The 18579-nt window shown below is 55.1% G+C and overlaps 1 protein-coding gene across 4 annotated transcripts in view; it reads left to right on the top strand.

Moving 5' to 3' along the window:
- The window catches only part of SNX29 (sorting nexin 29), a 497129-nt gene that overhangs the window by 72080 nt on the left and 406470 nt on the right, over nt 1-18579 (top strand). For all 4 annotated transcript variants that reach the window (XM_060648527.3, XM_060648525.3, XM_060648528.3 and 1 more), the window contains 3 exons: nt 2056-2174; nt 8467-8542; nt 9748-9830. In XM_060648527.3, the coding sequence (XP_060504510.2) occupies nt 2056-2174; nt 8467-8542; nt 9748-9830 (278 nt within the window). The remainder of the gene's footprint in view (nt 1-2055; nt 2175-8466; nt 8543-9747; nt 9831-18579) is intronic.

The following is an 18579-nucleotide window of genomic DNA, read 5'->3' as shown; positions in this document are numbered from 1 at the left end:
GCAAATGATTCTGCTGCCTTCTCCTGAAGGGCCCCCCTGAGCGCCTCTGGGTGTCTGGGAGTCCCCTGGGTCGCCAGTTGCTAGATTGGAGCCCCAGGAGGGCGGCTCTGTACAGATTCTAGAGGCACAGCCAAGTTCACCCCAGAGCCCGGCCCAAGTTTGGTTCTGCTGGTGCACCCCACCCAGTCTGCTGAGCGTCTCATTGTGGGTGTGACCTGCACGGTTAAATGACGGAGCTTGCAAAATTCTGGTAGGATTATTTCCCGTTTGTTGCTCTGAGCCAAATGTTTGACCAAGAGGTAGACAGGACTGAAAGGAAAAGCTCTAACCGACTTTGGAAGCAGCACAGGCTTGCCCCCAGAGGCGGGCCCTCTCCCCTCACCCCTTTTTAAAATTTAAATTCTAGTTAGTTAACTATCGGTTTCAGGAGTAGAACTCAGGGATTCATCACTTCCATACAACACCCGGTGCTCATCACACGCCCTCCTTAGTACCCATCACCCATCTAGCCCAGCCCCCACCCACCCCTCCCACCTCCCTGGTTGTTACTTTTTAAAGGATTGCTAAGGACAACAACAACAGCAAAGAAGAATACTTATGCCACAAAGCCTAAAATATATCCTGTTTGGTCCTTTACAAAAAATTATTGTTGATCCCTGCCCTGAACCAAAAGAAAAACTGCATACATCATGCCACATGGTGGGCGGCAGCCATGAGGCCCAATGTAATTGGATTTGGAAGATGTGGCCTCAGATCCCTGAAGCCTCGGTTCTGTCCAGGATGCTGAACTTGCACTAGTGACATAACCTCCTGGAACTGGTTTCCTCTCTCCCGCCCCTCACTTCCCCCTCTTCCTCTCCCATTCCCTTCCTCTTCCTCCTCCTCCTCCTCCCCCTCCCTCCCTTCCTCCCTTCCTCTGTTAAGTAGGCATGAGCATGGTTTGCTTTGGATTTCTTTATAACTGTGTCCCAGAAAAGAAACTGAGTTACAGAAAGGAAGGAAGGAAGGAAGGAAGGAAGGAAGGAAAGGGAAGAAGGAAAGGAAGGAAGGAAGGAAGGAAGGAAGGAAGGAAGGGAAGGAGGGAGGAAGGAAGGAAGGAAGGGAAGGAGGGAGGAAGGAAAGGAAGGAAGGAAGGGAGGGAGGGAAGGAGGGAGGGAGGAAAGGAAGGAAGGATGGAAGGAGGATTCTATGAACTTTAAAGCCTGTGCAAACACATTCTGGTATTTATTCATGTCTCCTACTTGCCCAGAGACAACTGCTGCAGTGGGGAAATCCTTTCTCAGACACACTGAACTGAACCAGCTGGTGTGACAAAGATGGTCCAGGTTGCTCTTGTACTTTGTGGATAAGGGGACGGCGTGACAGCTCTTATGAGCCTGCTTTATGTTTAAGCTGACCCCCTTTCTTGGAAGGGACCCAGACACGATCTGGTCTGATTCTGCCATTTTACTAATGAGGGCTCGAGAACCAGCCAGGCAAAGGGACACTCGCCCCGGGTCTCGTGGCTGCCGTCACTCCAGAGCCTGGGACACTCTATCCTTCCTCCTGCTTCAGGACTTTGCACCTGCTTTTCCCTTGCCTGCGTTCCTCTCGTCCTCCTCTTCACTTGGCTGACCTTGCGGTCTCACTTTCAGCTCTCCTCTGTCACCTGTCTTCTTCAAGGAAGCTTTCCGTGGCCTTCCTGACCAGCTCCATGGATCTGAGCTGCTGTCTTATGTCTACTTGTGGGATTGTGTGGTTCATGTCCTGGTCCCCCTATGACTGTAAGCTCCCGGAGGGCGGGATAAACACTATTTGCTGGCTCTTTGGCCAGCACAAAATATACGTGAGCACAGAGCCTGGCATATGGTAAGGGCTCAAGAAACACTGGTTCAAGGCACGAATGTACGAGGTCTGGGTCTGGACCACACGCTCCTGCTCCCAGCCTGGGCCTCCTGTCTTCAGCTCAGTCATGGTCTGGTTGGTTCCCCAGAGGGAACTTGAGGGAGGCCGGCGGATGCTCGTGGCCCTCAGAGGCTCTTCGGTCTGTCACGCAGCTGTACTCTCTCACTTCAGGCCGCTGGATGCGAACGCCCGCCTCGCCCAGATGCACAGCTGGGCCCCGCTGCAGGTGCTCCAAGGTGACGCCGATGTCCTCTTTCCGGTCAGCGGAGTGGGCTCGTATGGCCCTGCAGGTGGGTGTTCCCCGATGACGTGTTCCGTCCATTCATGAGCTTGGGCCCCGGGAGCCAGCAGCAGGGTCTGGGTCCCTTCTGCAGTAGGACTGCACGAAGGGGTGTGGGACCCAGGGCTGCAGAGGCTTGTTGAGGTTGGGACTGCCTGAGGCTTTGGCTTCTCTTCTTGCTGAACCCGAGGGCTTGACTTGCTCCCACCTGAGCGAGTGCTGGGCCAAACCAGCTGACACGTCATGAAGGAGCCCCCAAGCCTGTGTTTTTTCCTCCCCAGTGATTTTGTTTTGGAACTTGGGCATATACAAGCAGACCACAAATGGTGACGTTATTGCTGCCTCTTAGGGAAAAAGTTACAGGACTGTAGCTCTAAAGGCCCCAGCACCCTTTGCAACCAAGTGCTTGGGGTCAGAGAGTAGCTTGCTTGAAACCTGCCTTTAGAGCGGATGAGCGTTTCGGACCCCTTCCATTTGGTTGAGTGTGCTCTTGTGTGGTTTGTTACTCTTTTCTTTGGCTAGAGCAGGTCACAGGGAGCAGCGGGAGAGGGGCGAATGGGAGGGAGCAGCGGGAGAGGGGCAAATGGGACGCGGATGAGCCTGGTTGGTCCAGGGGTGGGCGTGCGGTGCAGCCGGTACGGTGCCCGGCGGCTGTCACGGCCCCGCGGCACCACCGGGTTAGTGAGGCCCCAGCCTCTTCCCCTCCCCTGCCCACAACCCCCCGTGTAGGCCCCTTCTCACCCTCCCAGGGCCGGGTCTGAGAGGACGTAACAGAGCCCACCGACTGCTAAGGAGGCTGTTGACATTGTGAACCGGATGGTGGACTGTTCTTGTCACCAGCGGGGGACAGAAACCCCCTCCAAGTAGCTGGAGCGCAGGGGCGGGCGGGCAGGACCCTCACTGGTGGCAGTCTAGAGTGGGGGTCAGGGAACCTGGCTCCAGGAGCCGCGTGAGCCGGTCACCTCTCCGGGTGGCAGTGCTCCTGGCGGAAACTGAGGCTCCAGAGCGTGGTGGCTGAGTGACTCCGTCCGCTGGGCCGGGCTCCTCTTCGGAAGGTGCAGCCGGTGGTGATCCTGACAGCTGACGCGTACCAAGCCCTTGGAGCAAGTCCGGGACTGCAGGGCAGCCGGTGTGGATGAACACGTCCCCTCTCGCCCACGGCCTGTGAGGGAGGGCCGGGCGTGTTCTCTCACCTTCCTCTAGATTTGTGGCAGGGACTCCCAGGTGAATGTGGGGAGAGGCGCCAGGCACCTGCCGTGGCCCCGAGAGAGCCTGCCGTCCACGTGGGCATCTCGTGCCGGGGCGTTGGAACGAAGAAGGGCGTTCGTGTGTGTCCCCCGTCCCGCGCCCCGCACTTCCTCATGTGGTCTGTCCTGTCTCTGCTGCCCTTTGACAATCTTGCTCTCTCTTGCCCTCTCCCCTTTCGGCCTCAGCCGCGCGGCCTTCTTACCAGCCAGCGCTTCTCCTGGGGTCTCCGCTGAAACCGCTGAGAGGGGCCGGCTGGTGGGCCCGGCTTCTCCTTTCCCTCAGGTGGCCGTCCGTGGTCCCAGCGGCCAGCGGTGGGGTTGGGTGCCTCGCCATTGTCCACTGAGCACGGTGCACGTGGGGGCTCGCAGAAAGCAGGTGGTCCTGATGCCCACGTGGGACCCGTGTGGGACTTCCAGCTGGTGACCCAACACCCTACTCACCTTGTCGCCCTCCCCACCGAGGGGGCCTTTGTGCCGGGCTGCAGGTGCCCGCACTAGGCACGCTGTCTCGTTTCTGGTGGCCCCTTCCTCTCGGGGCTGGGGGCTGGGGGCTGGCTGCCCCGGGGGCACTGCCCTGTTGCCCTCTGTGCTGGGGTGGAGTCTTCCAGAACCCAGCACTCCTCCTCCCTCTGCGGGCTTCCTCCAGGGTCTGCGGGGAAAGCGGCCTCTGGCCAGCCTCCAGCATCCTCTCGGGAAGCTTTCTCCTGGTCCCGCCTCTGCTTGTCAGCCTTCCAGACCCGAGGCTTCACCTTGTCACTGTTGGGGGACCCCGAGCTCCAGCTTATCTCCATTATCCTCATCAGACATGCTGTGTGTGAGCCGCCTGCCAGCTTGTTAGTTTACTGTGGTAACAAAGCCGCCAGGAGTCCCGGGAGCCTGTGACAGCCTTGGGCAGACTCGCCGTGGGTAGGAGTTGGATAGGAAGACAAATTATGCTCAGGCTGCAGAAGACAGGAGAGACAGCACCGGAGTTGATCTGCTGCCCGACTGGAAGGCCAGGTGGCATCGAGTCCCTCCCAGCCTGGCCCCCGTTTCCCTGGGAGGCGGGTGGACCTCTGGTGTCAGGACTCACCTGTCAGGGTGGCCTTTCCCTGGGCGGCTCTGAGTGCATGCTCTCGGCATTCCTGTCCCAGACTCCTTTGCTCCTGGTCACTTCTGACCGCTCTCCTTTCTGAGTGACACCCTTCTACTTGAGCAGGGTTAACATAGTCTCTCATTTTGGCCAGGGAGCCATTCTGTGTCTTTAATGACAGTTTTGGACCCAGATGGCTCTACCCTTAGGAGACCTTCCCATCATCTTTGAAAGTGTTGGTGTCTCTAGCGTCACTGCCCGTGGGGACATTTAGAGGAAGACAGAGGGAGGCATGTGGTGGAGGAGGAGTGTTTTGGTGGCCAAATCTGGAGAGAGAGAAGGTGGCAGAGAAGGGGACTCCGGACACAGAAGTATTGTCCTGATTCATGGACGGGGAGGCTCTGTGGCTTAGGGGGCCGTGCTTTGGAGCTGGGGTTGGAGGCTCAGAGAAGGAAGACACCATTCAGGTCACATGGGACCGGGTTGTGGGATCAGATACAGTCATTCCTCTGGGCGTGTCTGTCACCTGCAACATAGCAAAGCACATTTACCATTTCTTTGAAGCTGCATGGGAGAAGAAGCCCCAAAGTCCCTTTCAACCAAGAATACTCAACGGAGGTGAACACCCATTTCTACCCATTGCACACATGAAATTGTTATTGTTCCTGTCCTCATCAAGGGTCCTGGGGTTGGTGGTGGGTCTTAGCAACTTCAGAGTTAGTTAGCTTCTTTTCTTTTTTCTTTTCTTTTCTTTTCTTTTCTTTTCTTTTCTTTTCTTTTCTTTTCTTTTCTTTTTTCTTTTCTTTTCTTTTCTTTTCTTTTCTTTTCTTTTCTTTTGGTTTATTTATGTTAGAGAGACAGAGAGCATGCGCACAGGTGGGGGAGGGGCAGAGAGCAAGAATCCCAAGCACTTTCCCTACTGTCAGTGCAGAACTCGACGCGGTGCTTGAACTCACCAACTGTGAGATCAGGACCTGAGCTGAAATCAAGAGTAAGACACTGAACCGACTGAGCCCCCCAGGTGCCCCCCAGGGTCCGTTTGAGGCCTTGCTCGTTCATTTGAGACCTTGGGTCCTCAAACCTTCATTTCCCCAGTTCTTCAGCTTCTTGTCTCACGTTGGGTCTTTGGGGTTGCTTGTTGGGGTCGAGGAGGCTCTGTTGTAGCACCGCACTGACCTGAGACGGTTGATCCGGGGCTTGGCTCCCAGTGGGTAGTGTTACTGTTGGGGATGTCAGGACCCTGTGGTGCCCCTGGACCTGCACGATGTGTGGTCCCCACACCGCTCATGAAGGTCGTGTGCCACTCAGGGCTCATGATTTTCTTTACGCAACCAGTGGGTGTCCTGCTCTGTACTGGCCCTGTGCTGGGCTCTGGGGGGATCTGGAGATGAGCCCTCCCAGCCCCTGGAGTTTTGCATGCAAGGAGGGGACAAGGGACATCGACAGCTCCCCCTGCTCCCACCCCTGCCCCCACCCTGGCCACTCTTCGCACAGCAACTGGAGTGATGTCTTAGAACTTGAATCAGATCGCCTCACTCCCCTGCTTCAAGCTCTTCTAGTGCCCTGAGGATAAGATCAGGAACCCTCACTGTGGCCCCCGAGGCCCCGGCTTGGCCCACAGCTTGATGACCTCGCGATGCCCCAGCCACACCAGCCCGCTTCTGCTCCCTCGAGCCGAGCCCACTGCCGTCTCTCTCCTCCCGCCTCTTGCAGCCTGTGCGCGTCCTTCGGGTGGCAGCCCAAGTGTCGCGTGTAGAGGGCTCCTCCGCCCCCTCCCCAGGCAAGCCGGGCGTCCTGTTCACACTGCCATAAACCTCGTGTGTCCCCATGCCCTCACCTCAGCTTGGAACCGTGTATTTGTGTAATTACTTGGTGATGCCCATCCCCCTGCTAGTCTTTGAGGTCCTCGAGGGCGGGGCTGTGTCTGCCCTGGTTCCGGTGTGACCCTGACCCTGGTCAGAGCCGGGCCCACAGTGTGGGCTCAGGAAGCCTGTGCTGAGTGGGGGCACAGTGGGCGGACCGAGTACCTGGGGGTGGGGCTTGCCGACGGGAGTGGACACCTGGTGGTTGGAAAACTGATATCCAGGGGGGGACACGGTATAGACAGAGGAATGGGGCGGGGAGTTCAAGGACGCCTAGAGAGAGAGGCACGTGGCCCAGATCAGCTGTGTGAGAGATCACGGAGGGGGAAAGGGCTTAGCTCTGGCTCTGGGCAGAGTGAGGTTCAGACTCTCACACATTAGCTTGTGATCTCGGACAGGTCACTGAACTCCAGGGCCGTCTCCACATCTGAAAAATTAAGATAATGGTAGCGGGCACCTCCGAGGGCGCCTTGAGGGCGCGTGAGGCAGCCTGGGCGGCCTGTGCTCCCGTGGGACATCGCTGGGCTGAGTCGGATGGAGGGTGTCTGGGATGCTGGCGGACGATGTGGGCCTTTACTCCAGCCGTGGGTTTCCGCTGTGTATGTTGGAGTCCCCGTTTCCGCTCCAGGGAGGGGAATCTGATAGCCGTGAGTGGGTTGGACCATCAGGGGTGAGGCAGAACTGTGGGGGCTCCTGCAGGAGACCCCCGGAGGGTATCGAGCCTCAGCACTAGGGCGGCGGTGGAGACGACTCTGGGCAAGGAGTGGGCGATAATGAGGTGGAGCCGGCAGGTCTGGGGCTCCCTGGCTCCATGATGGAGGGAGGAGGGCGCCTCGCTCTGAGGGGAGAAGGCCCAGTGGAGAGGGTGACAGAAGGGAGCAGTTTGGACGTTACGATCAGTTGGTGGGCCCTGCAGGGTGGCCCGGTAGAGCTTTCAGGCGGGCAGCTAGCACCGTGGGCCACGGGTTCCGGATTGAGGTCTCAGCCAGAGGCGCTTGCTTGGGACGTGTCCCCTTTACACAGCCGGGTGCCAGGGCCCAGACCCTGTTGGAGTGGCCAAGGGGGGCCCCTGAGCCGGGATCCAGAGGCACGGTCACAAAGGAATCAGAAAAGATGAAGGTGGGAGGGCGGGGATGATGATGGCGGTGGCGATGGGAGCCTGTGGTAGGCAGGCTGGGCTGTAGGGTGACGTTTCCCCCTCAAACTCCTTTAAAAAAGTAGGAGCGGGTGGAATAGCTTGATGGGGATGGCAGGGTAGAAGAAAAGGTGGCAAAACATTCTCTCCTTAGGACTCCCCAAGTGCAACCCCTTTAAGAGCTGGGGAATCTCCAGCAGGATGAAACTCTGGCCAAAACGGGAGAAAAGACAGGCAGGAGGCCGAGTAGCTTAGGGCAGTGAGATGGGCTCCCTCCCGCCTCTGCCCCGTGCCTGCATCCGCTCCTGGTTCTGCAATGGCTGTCGAAAAGCCAGAAATTTCTCCACTGGGCAAGTGTTAGCCGTGGGTGATACCGGCCTTAATGTCACTGTCTAGCCCAGGGGGCCATGATTTGCACTTTTTTATGAAAAGAGACTTGAACAGCAACTAACGCATTTATGAAAATCCTCAGTGCCTCTAGAGATGATTTGTGGCCTCACTTGTTCCGAATGCCTTTCTCACACACCACTCTCTCTGTGCCGGGTGGTGGCTTTTCAGAAGGCGGCAGGGCCCTGGGTTTTGATGTAGACACTGTCAGTGATGGGAGTGTGCTGCCCCCTTGTGTCTGTCATCAGCCACTACAGTGCAAGCAGTTTTGACCAACAGAAAGCTGATTTTTGTTCTCTGATCCTGAGGCTGGCTCTGAATATGGACTTGGTGCACCATTCCAGGTGGCTCAAGGTTAAAAAGGTTAAGTGGGATGTTGGGGCCCCCTGCCTTGTGTCAGTGCCTGGTGGCAAATCTGAGATTCTGGCCAAAAGGACGAAACAAGTAGCAGATTAAAATCCAGCATGCGGGCCAGGAAACATTTGTAAGTCGACTGGTGTAGAGAGGAGCCCGTGTCTGCACCGTGCCCGTGCCTCCTGGAGAAAACGAAATGAGAACAGACTGCTGACTTTCTCTCCGCCACTGCTCTCTGTGCACAGATGCCCCCCTTGGGAGCCTGGAGAACGGGACCGGACCAGAAGACCATGTTCTCCCGGAGCCTGGGTCCCGGTACAGGTTAGTATTCAGAAGCCAGATCGCCTTTGGGATTGAATTGTCCGTTGACAGCTGTGCCTTTGATGCTTTTTTGAAGGTAGGAGCGCACCTGCTGGGATTCAAGGTCAAGGCCTTATTTCACACTTATGTTCAGGTTTAGATGGGAAGTTGCCGAGGGTGTGTGCGTGAGAAACGGCGTGTTACCAAACTTCATTTGTGGACCCCCTTTACTTTTTATGATTTTGGGGGCATATCTGGGTACCTCTTCTACTGTCATTTACTGGGTTTTAACATTTGGTCACAATATTAGGCAACTTTCATATTGTGGAATACTCGAGCCACTTAGCTCTCACGTATTTGAGAAGAGCTTCGTCCCGAATAGAGTAGTAAGCACCATGTCGGTTTTCTGATTTCCAAATAAAAGTATCTCCAAGGGAAACTGAGTTGCTCAAAGTCGTTGGATATTTGGTGGCAGAGCTAAGATGGACACTGAAGTCTCCCTGATGCCACCGCGATCTTTGCGGCTCTTAGAGTTGTTTCTTTTTCTCTCTTCACGGTTTTAACTGGGTGCAAACCAGGGGTCGATCACACCTGCATTTTCAACCTCAGCTCCAGGGTGGGAGTCACTGGTTACATCAAACATGCTTGGTGTTACTGTCTCTCCCTGAGTCGACGGGGCTCTGCTCTGTGACAGTGACACTACCTGTAGGTTCCTGCACGGTCAGTACATTGTCAGGGAGGACGGGGGCCACCAGGTCCATCCAGGATGTAGAGTCCTTTCTGCTGTTTCTTAAAAAAATGTTTTTAATGTTTTATTTATTTTTGAGAGAAAGAGACAGAGTGCTAGCAGGGAGAGCGGAGAGAGAGGGGGACACAGAATCCGAAGCAGGCTCCGGGCTCTGAGCTGTCAGCACACGGCTCGATGCGGGGCTCGAACTCACCGACTGTGAGATCATGACCTGAGCTGAAGTTGGACTGAACCACCCGGGCACCCCTGCTGTTTGTTTTAGAAGAATACTGAGTGTTGATTTCAGGGACACAAATCAGCATCAGCGAGCAGGCACATTTGCAAAGAGGGAGTCTGCAAATGATGAGGGCTGACCGGGGTTTTGAAGGGCTGCCTCCTGCGCCTTCTGGTGGTTGTACCTGAAAATCCTGAGTCCTTGCTAGTTCTGTGTTCATTTTGAGTGGCTGAGTGTGACTTGCTCCCGTCTGCTTTTTCCCAGTGTGGAAGCCAGTCCCCCTGGCCAGGGAGGCCCTCTCAGCAGCCTGCTACCTTCCTCCTCGGTGCCAGAGTCGATGACAATTAGTAAGTACCTGCTGAGTATCCTCCCCCAAGGCCGGGTGACTCTCGGGCCTGTGCCTCAGCGGGTGCCATGGCGCTTGCCCCTGCGTGACTGTGGACTTCACGAGATGTGGGGTAAAGTCAGGTGTGTGTGTCTGTAGTGTGAGTGTGCTGTGCCTTTCTAAGCTTCCTGAGCTGTGGTTAATGACCGGTTTGGGCATGTGCCCGCTCTAAAGGACACACTTCAGAGCTGGAGTGGCACTGAGTTTTGAGGGGTTTGGGGGCTTGCCTCCTGTACGGTCATCAGCCACAGAGGAACTGTGCTGATTGGGTAGGTCTGGAGGAATCATTTTTATAATTAAGGAAGAGTGTATCTCTTAAGTGCGAAGGTTGTTAAAGAACAGGTTCAAACGGTTTCGAACCTTCGTGCTGGGGAAAAAGTATTAGAGATATAACAAGGTTAGGTTTGTGTGGTTTTATATAATAAAGAGAAAGCCAGCTGTAGCTTAAGGAGATAAAAATTCGTCTCTTTTTCCAGAAGTAGGCAGGCTGGGGCTGGTATGTGGTTCCATGTTCGTCAAGAGACTGGGACTCCTTCCATCTTGCCTCGTAGTCCAAAATGGCTGTTTTAGCTCCAGCCATCCCAGTCTCATCTCAGGTAGCAGAAAGGAGGAGGGAGCAAAGGAGACATTTCCTCCATTTCTATCGATAGGATTCAACTTTTTCCTCTAGCCTCTGACTGAAATTTACATTTCCTTCAATTATGAAAGTACCAGCAAACCATAGAAACCACATTCGTGTTAACAAAATGGGTGACTTTATCGCCGCTAGAAGTCTCAGGCCCCCGTGAGAGCTGCAACATGAAAAAAAAAATCTCAGATTATTGTTTCTGCTGGAAAATAGGGTAGTTTTTAAAATGTGATAATAAAGAATTCTGTGTATTTTTGTGTTACTTTTATTTTTTACATTTTGATAATCCTATTTCAGTATAATCTGTTTCCTTTGAAATCTTGTGTGTTTTATTTTCTGTATTTTAAAATCTTTTTCTGAGAAGAGGTCCGTGGGCTTCACCAGACTGCAGAACAGGTCCATGGGGTACAAAAAAGTTGATGCCTGCCCCCAGCTGCGAGGACCCTTCCTAGAAGGTGCACACAGTATCCCACTGACTTGGCCAACATCAGTCCCATGGCCTCCCCGACTGCTAGGGAGGCAGTGCCCCCCTACCCCCACCACAGGGTTTTCGTTGCTTAGGGAGGCAGTGCTCCCCACCCCGTCATTAGGGTTTTCATTGCTTAGGGAGGAAGAGCGGGGTCTGGGAGACGGCCAGCACTGTCCGAGTCAGGGATCAAGAAGGAAATGAGGTTGGTCGGTGGGAATGAGCAGTCTCCCTCTGTGCAGTGAAAGCGTGCAGTTCATTGTGGCGTTTCTCAGGCTTGAGTTCGGCCGGGCAGATATTTGTCGATCTGTATATGTGGGGCGCACGGGCTGGGAGAACACTGAAGTTGCCGGCTTTCAAATTTCAGTTATTTATTTACCGCTGTACTAGTATTTACCCTGTAATTTTTTTTTTTTTTTTAATGGGTGCACTTAGGAAAAGTTGAGTGCCTTTATTTAAAAAGGGAACTTTCCATGATCGTAGTAAATGGAGAGTCACTTTTAGTTGACCTAAATACCAGGTAACTGAAAATAAAGGCAGCGGAAAGGAGCCAATGCTCAGTCGGCCTGGATGTCTTTGCCTGTCCCAGCTTCTGACTGAGACCCCCTCCCATTGTTAAAAGGAGGCGAGTCAGTGAGCAGCACAAGGAGGGTGTTGGGGATATCCTAGTGCTAAACTCCGATCTTTTTCCTGGAAGTAACCAGAAGGATTGAGAAGGGACAGAAGGCGTCTTGTCCGAGTCCTTGTGACTTCATGCCTTGTCTTTCTGCGTCTGCAGTGTTCTCTGTTTGTGTGGTTCCCACCTCACGTAGAGGGACGAGACTTCACTCTGGCCCTGAGGTGTGTCCCCTCCAAGGAGTTTCCGTTTGCTTTGCAGAGAACGGCGACCCCGAGATCGCGGACCCGAATACCACGCTTCATAGGGGCCTTGCTGTGGGCGCTTTACTGGGGTGCGGGCATCTCCGCGCACCCCAGCAGCTGTCCAGCACTGTGTTCCCCGGATGAAGTCCCTCCACCACCGCCGAGCTCGGGCCGCGCTGCCGGCTGGCCCGTGGGTCTCCCTCAGCCACTTTGTGCCAGAGCAGGTAGCTGGCCCTGCGTGCCCACCGGCAGTAAGGTCGTCCGTCCAGACAGACTGCAGTTGCGCCGACGGCTGAGATTCAGGCTCTGTTTTCCTTGCTTTGACTCAGACGGTTTTCCGAAAATGTAAATCCGGTTGTATCACTTGCCATCTTCGGCAAGTAGGGACTCACCCAGAGTTCATGACTCGAGTCTCGGAGGAGATACGTCAGCACACCCGCATCTCGACCCTCGGTACTTTGTGGCGGTGAACGTGTGCTTCCTGGGGCGGGGGCGGGGGGTGGGGGCCCTGTTTGTTGAGGTGGCGGCAAATTTCAGCGAGCCTTCTGGACGCAGCCCTGCATCGCCCGTGTGTGTTCCGGGTGAGAGGTCAGGATCCTTAGAAATTTCGGATGGAAGGTGGGTTTGACTCGTGGCCCCCTCATCCTGCCTCTGGCACCGTGTCGTTGTAGAAAAAGGAGAAGCGTGAGCCGGTCCTGGTGTCTAGGGTGTCAGCTGGGTGTCAGCTGGGTGTCAGCTGGGGTGGCCCTAACAGAGCCCCACAGACTGGGCGGCCTGAAAACAAACTTCTGTCTTGCAGTTCTGGAGGCTGGGAGTCCAGGTGACCGTGACGGCTCCTGGCAGGGCCGCTGTCCTTGCCTTGCAGCTGGCCTTTTCTGTCTGCCTGTGCATCCCTGGTGTCTCCTCCTCTGCTGATAAGGACCTCTGTCCTGCTGAATTAGAGTCCCACCCTTAGGACCCCATTTCACCTTAATTACCTCCTTACAGGCTCTACCTCCCAGTACAGTCCCACTGAAGGTTAGGGCTTCACATATGAATTCTGCCTGGCTGGGCGGGGGGGACACCTGCAGTCCTGGGGAGTCCCGAGAATGGTGTCCTAGGAGCTGCCCACCTCCAGTTCAAGGATTGCATCCCAGCATGTGAAGCACGTAGGGTTCCACTCAGGGGAGATGCTTGCCTCTCTAAAACCCCGAAGAGCCTGGCTGGGGAGCCCCAGCTCTGCTCCGTGAAGCAGGGAGCGTTTCCCTCACATCCTGCCAAGCGGCTTCCCCACTTCCTTTCCCGGTCGGTACAGGTGGCTGCCTCGGCGCTGTGACGAAACTGGAGTCCTGAATCCTCGGTGCTTGGGGATAACTCACAGGTCCCCTGCCAAGCAGCCTTCCCCTCGAGAGCTCGCTCTCTCTCTCTCTTTCTCTCTCTCTCTCTTTCTCTCTCTCTCTCTGTCTCTCTCCTGTGTCTGTCTCTCTCTCGAGAGATGTCTCTCGATGCGGCAGAGGGTTTTGTCCTTGGCTTGTCGGCTTGTCGTTATTAAGGGCCCAAGAGAGGATGCTGTGGCCAGGCCTACATTGCTGCCCTTTCTGCAGGCCCTTTGGCGCTTAAGAGCACACAAGGCCTTTTGGGAAGAAATGGCTATTTTGTGAAGTCCTAGAGGCAGTCTGGAGCACCCCAAAACAGCCGCAGTTCTGCCCGGGCTCTTCCATTTCCGCAGCTAAGTTTGTGTGTGTTCGTGTTTCGGGTGCGCGGGGGTGGGAACCGCGGCCCGCCTGTTGCCTTGGCGGGTGATGTGCCGTCCCAGCCAGGAGGCCACGCTCCGAAACCAGGCCGCCCGGTTCCCCAGGCTCCCCTGGGTGGACGGAACCTCTCGGGGTCTGTCATCCCAACACAAGGATGCCGAACACCCGTCTTTTGCTGAGAAGAGTATTTGGGTCAGAGCTGAGAGTCGGTGAATAGCAGCTCTTACCAGTGAGCCTGTTTGTATTGTTTCCTTAACGTTATTCTTGAGGCCTTTCCCCCTTCATCTCCCGGGTCATCCTGCCGCACGACTAATATTCCGACTTACTGGATTGTTTGGGCGGTTGGGGTGCGCCAGTCAGGTATTTTTGTTGTTTGTTTTTGCACTGACTTTCTTCACTCAGTTAAAAAAATTTTTCTGTTAAAAAGTTTTTAATTTTTTTTAATGTTTATTTTTGAGAGAGAGAGCGCAAGAGTGAGCACAAGCAGGGGAGGGGCAGAGAGAGAGGAAGACGCAGAATCGGAAGCAGGCTCCAGGCTCTGAGCTGTCAGCACAGAGCCCGACGTGGGGCTCGAACCCACGAACCGTGAGATCATGACCTGAGCCGAAGTCAGACGCTTAACCCAACTGAACCACCCAGGCTTCACTCATTTTAAGGAAAGAATGGGCAGCACCAGGCTTGTAGTAAATTATTTTTTTCTGCTTCTGTGTTCCTTCCTGGTAAGTTCCTGGGCTGGGGCGTCAGCAGGCCACAGGTGAATCCTGTATTTATGGGCCTGTTACCAGTAGGCATTTTATGTTCTCAGTTAACCGCATTGCCAGTAGGGTGACAGCTGGTGACAGCTGGTGACAGCTGCCAGTTTCTTGTCAGTTCACCAGCAGTACTTGCGAATAGTTTAATGCACTCTGCTACTTGAAGAGCTGGAAAAATGGGGCTTTGAGGCTGGGTGGCTGTGCATTCCCTGGAGGGGCAGCCCCTCTCCATGCTTTTGTATGACATTTGTAACCACCCCCCCACCCCACCTTTTGTTTCTATCCTTTTGTTGGGGACTCTGGTGCTCCCGTTGGCTCTTCTGCCTGATGTGGAGAGGAAATGTGGAGGGCGGGGGGCACAGGACACTGTTCGCTGCTCACAGCGGTGGCCGTGTGGCTCGGGGAGAAGGCCAAGAGGACAGGCCGACTGCCCCCATCTCCCCGTGCTAACCTTGGCCTGTATGTCAGTGAGCAAGGAGCCAAAAAGCCTGCCCCGAGGAGTTGCCAGCCAGAGGGGAAGACCCACAGTGGCGACGTTAACAGACACATGAACTTGGCTGGCGAATCTCAAGCACTGGAAGGGGGGCTGTTTCGGGGTGTATTATTAAGACAGGTTGGTCTCAGGTGATGGCGCAGCTGAGGCCTTCAGGGTGAGGGGGACGGTGGGGCTCTGCTGGTGGGTGGTGGTGCCGGAAGTATGGCTGGGTAGCGGGAAGCGGGGAGCCCTGAGCTGGAGGATGCTGGAGACGGCCCTCAGTCGGATTTTATGCCAAGAGCAGCGGGAAGCCGGTGCAGGGTGTTAAGCAGAGCGACGTGATGTGGCTCCCGCTTGCTCTTGCAAAGGGCAGGTTGGGAGGCTCGTCTGCTACCTAGGGCACCCTCAGTAGTACGCCCTCCAGGCCTCCAGTCCTCCCCGTAAGTCCCCGCTGGCCCTTCCTTGCTTGGTGGTTCATGAAGGCCTCCCCTGTGCCTCTCAGGCTGGGACCCCTGAGTTGGCGTGCGTGCCCCCACTCTCTCAAGCCGCCAGCAATCCACAGTCGGTGCCCTGAGCGCTGTGCACGGACACCCACAATACAGCAAGGTGCTAGGTGCTGCGGAGAGCTGGGGGGGGGGGGCCGCAGCCTGGGGTCTGGCCCTCCCTCCAGTGCTTCCTTGACTAAGCGTCCCTTTCTCTTGCTTTTTTCTCCCCCCAGACTCTCTGGGCCCCGTTTCCTCATGTGTAAAATGAAGACACTTACACTGGCTTCTCAGGGCCATTCTGAGGGTTAAATGCACTGACTTAGCACGGCAGGAAACCCGAGTGCTGAACCAGGCATTACACGGGATGGGCGCCCCGCCGAGTGCTTGTAAGCCCCACGCGTGGTGAGCCTTGCCGTTCTGGGTTCCCGAGTCTGCTCGTCGCCCAGCAAGGCGTGGGGACCAGGTCGAGACTGAGGACAGTGAGAGAGTCGCCGTGAGTGTCCAGCATCATGTCATGATGTTTGGGTGGCATCTCTGGAGGAATGCCAGTTCTTTCTGGAATTATTTCCGGAGACCCTCTGTGGGGGTCAGTTTGGAACCCATTCAGTAGCCCCAAGGGGTCAAGCTCTGAACCCTAGTTGGAGCCCAAACCCCTAGGGTCGTGAGCCTGGTCCTTGGCCAGTTCCCTCCTGGTTCTTTCTAGGTGACCTCTGCCAGCCTGGCTTCAGACGGCACACCCCACCCGCGGGTTCAGACCGGTCTCTGGGGTAATTCCAGCCTCCTTCGAGGAGTGCCCCGGAGAGGTTCATAGTATGCTGTCTCCTCGCTTGTTTCGCCTCCTGTGACCCAGGCTTTATTTACTCTGTTGCCCAATTGTCACAGCATCCCTGCAGGCGGGCGTCTGGGCCTCGGTTCGCAGTTGAAGAAACAGGCCGAGAGGTGCCGCGGGAGGCCTGAGTGCCAGGATGCGGTGGGACCGGGCTTTCCTCTCTCCCTCCTCGCTGTTCCTGGAAGCTCAGGGCTTCTGGAGTGCTCCGCCCTCAGAGGAAAGCATTCGGGTCTGCCGAGATGTCCCCCCTTGAAGAGGCTTCCCTCCCGAGCACTCGTCTGGAAGAGCTTTTCCTGCACCACCCATGCTGTTTTCACGTCTGCAGATTCCAGGTTTTCAAAGCCTTCCTGACCTGAAACCTGAATAGCTTTTCGTTGGATTTGCGTGTCCCCGCGGGGATGTGAGCTCCTTGAAGCCAGGCGCTTTGCCTGCTCGCTTAGGGCCTGCATCCCAGGGCCTGTAATCCTGCCTGACATGTCGTTGTGGCTCAGGAGACCTTCGTGGAGTGGATGAAGGAACGGAATGGTGTTTATTCGAGTTCTGACAAACCTGGAGACTTTGGAAAGGGTTCTGCTGGAATGACCCGAAAGCCAGTTCCCCCGTCACCCCTCCGTCTCTAGCTCGGTCATGCAGCACGAGCCCGGGACTGTGAGTTACACATGGGGGTGAGTGGTACCCCCCGCCCCTGTTAGGGAGGAGGCAGCTGGTGGTGGTAGAGGGAGCACTGGCTTGAGAGTCAGGAAGCCTTGGCTCTGGCACTGCCTCTGATAGTAGTGGGTCCTTCGATGTCCCTGTGCCTCAGTTTCCCCAGGTTTGAGTCGAAGGAGACTGCACTCAAGGATTCCTTATGCTTCTCACCATCTATTCTGGCAAGGGAGTCGTGATCCCTGTGTTCTGTGCAGCCGTGAAAGCCAGGTTGTTGAAGTCTGGATGTTTCTAGTGTCTTGTCTTGTTGGGCTTGTTGGTCTGTGGTCAAAGCCAGACCTTGTCATTTTCCCCATGCTGACTGGCTCCCTTGCAAATGTGCTGACCGTGGAGCTGACTTTGCATGACCTTTGGTTGGTACACTCGTAAGCACAAGCACACTGACGCTGACATCTGGCCCGTAGCTTTTCCTCCTCTAGGCCAGGTGCTGGCCGATGTAGGAGGCATGGCCATTTGGAAAGAGGCAGGATGGTATGTGTGTGGGTGCCCGGATGCCTGCGGACTGCTTTGAAAAGACACTGCCTTACAGAGTTGGTACAAGGTGAATTAACCTTCGTGAGAGGCAAATATCACCTTCAGGTTTTAATTCTGAGTGGCCAGCAGCCCCTTTTACATGGTCACTGCCAAGTTTCTATCACCAGTGCTGCTGGAAGATGAGATACATAAATCCGTTCTGTACTTTACGCGTCCTTTATTTTTATAGTGTTCCGGCGTGGGTGGTCGCAGATGAATTGAGTTGAGAAGGCAGCCTTTTGGGGTGGAAAGAACACTGGGGTCAAACTGACCACAGTGCTGCTGTTGAAGAGCTGTGTGACCTTGTGCAAATGCTTTACCTTCTCTGAACTCGGTTTCCCCGTCCCCGAAATGAAGTGAAATACCACCTGCTTACAGGATTCTGAACGAGCTGTGTGAAATGTGTAGCACAGAGCTTCGAGTATATTATGTGTGGTGTTTTACTGGAAGCCCGGGGATGGTTTCACAGACTGCAGAAGCCCTTGCCACCGTGTGCAAAACTGTGTTAGGGAGTTTGTGCTCATACATGGATTTTTCCTGGGGAGAATTTCTTTGCTTTCGTTATTCTCCTTCAGAGGGCTCCAGACCTTGGAAGAAAGTAAGAAACATGTGGGTGCTCAGTATGTGGCGATTGCACACGGTATCTGCAGCAGCCCTAGCGGGTATGGTGGTGTTACCCTTGCCGTCGGCAGTTCTGTCTGATGTTACTACCCGTAGGCTCGCTGTGTTCTTACCCACATCCCTGCCCCGAGTAGCAGTGGGAGCTTGAGCAAGGTATCTACCTGTCTGTGCCTCCGTATTCTCATCTGTAAAATGGGGCTATTAGAAGTACTTGTTGAATAGGGTTGTGAGGATTAAATCAATACATACATGGAAACTACTGAAGATATTTTATGTAAATTACATCTTGGTAGGAAAAATTGGAAAAAACATGTTTGGGAGAGCGCCTGGCATATTAAGTGTTCAGTAACTGGTAGCTCTGTCATTAACATCCTCAAAGGGTACATTCCTGGCTAATCATCCTGAAGGCAGGATCTGGGCCTTCTTGTTGAGCTGCAAAGCGAGAGGCCTGATTTCCCGGTTTACTGAAATCCTCCCTGCTGCGCAGGCCCCTAAAGTTCCCTTTATGCGGCTTTTGCTCCTGAGTCTTCCCTCCTAGTTAAGAGGAGAAGAATGTGGTCGGTCTGAGAGGCTGGGGGCCGTGAGAAAGGAAGTGATTGGAAGGACGGTGGTTCTCAATTGGGGGTGCTTTCATCCCCAGAGG

Source organism: Panthera onca, chromosome E3 (assembly GCF_046562875.1).
Source record: "Panthera onca isolate mPanOnc1 chromosome E3, mPanOnc1 haplotype 2, whole genome shotgun sequence".
Taxonomy (NCBI): Eukaryota; Metazoa; Chordata; class Mammalia; order Carnivora; family Felidae; genus Panthera; species Panthera onca.
The sequence above is the reverse complement of the archived record's forward strand: the minus strand, read 5'-3'. Positions and strand labels throughout refer to the sequence as shown.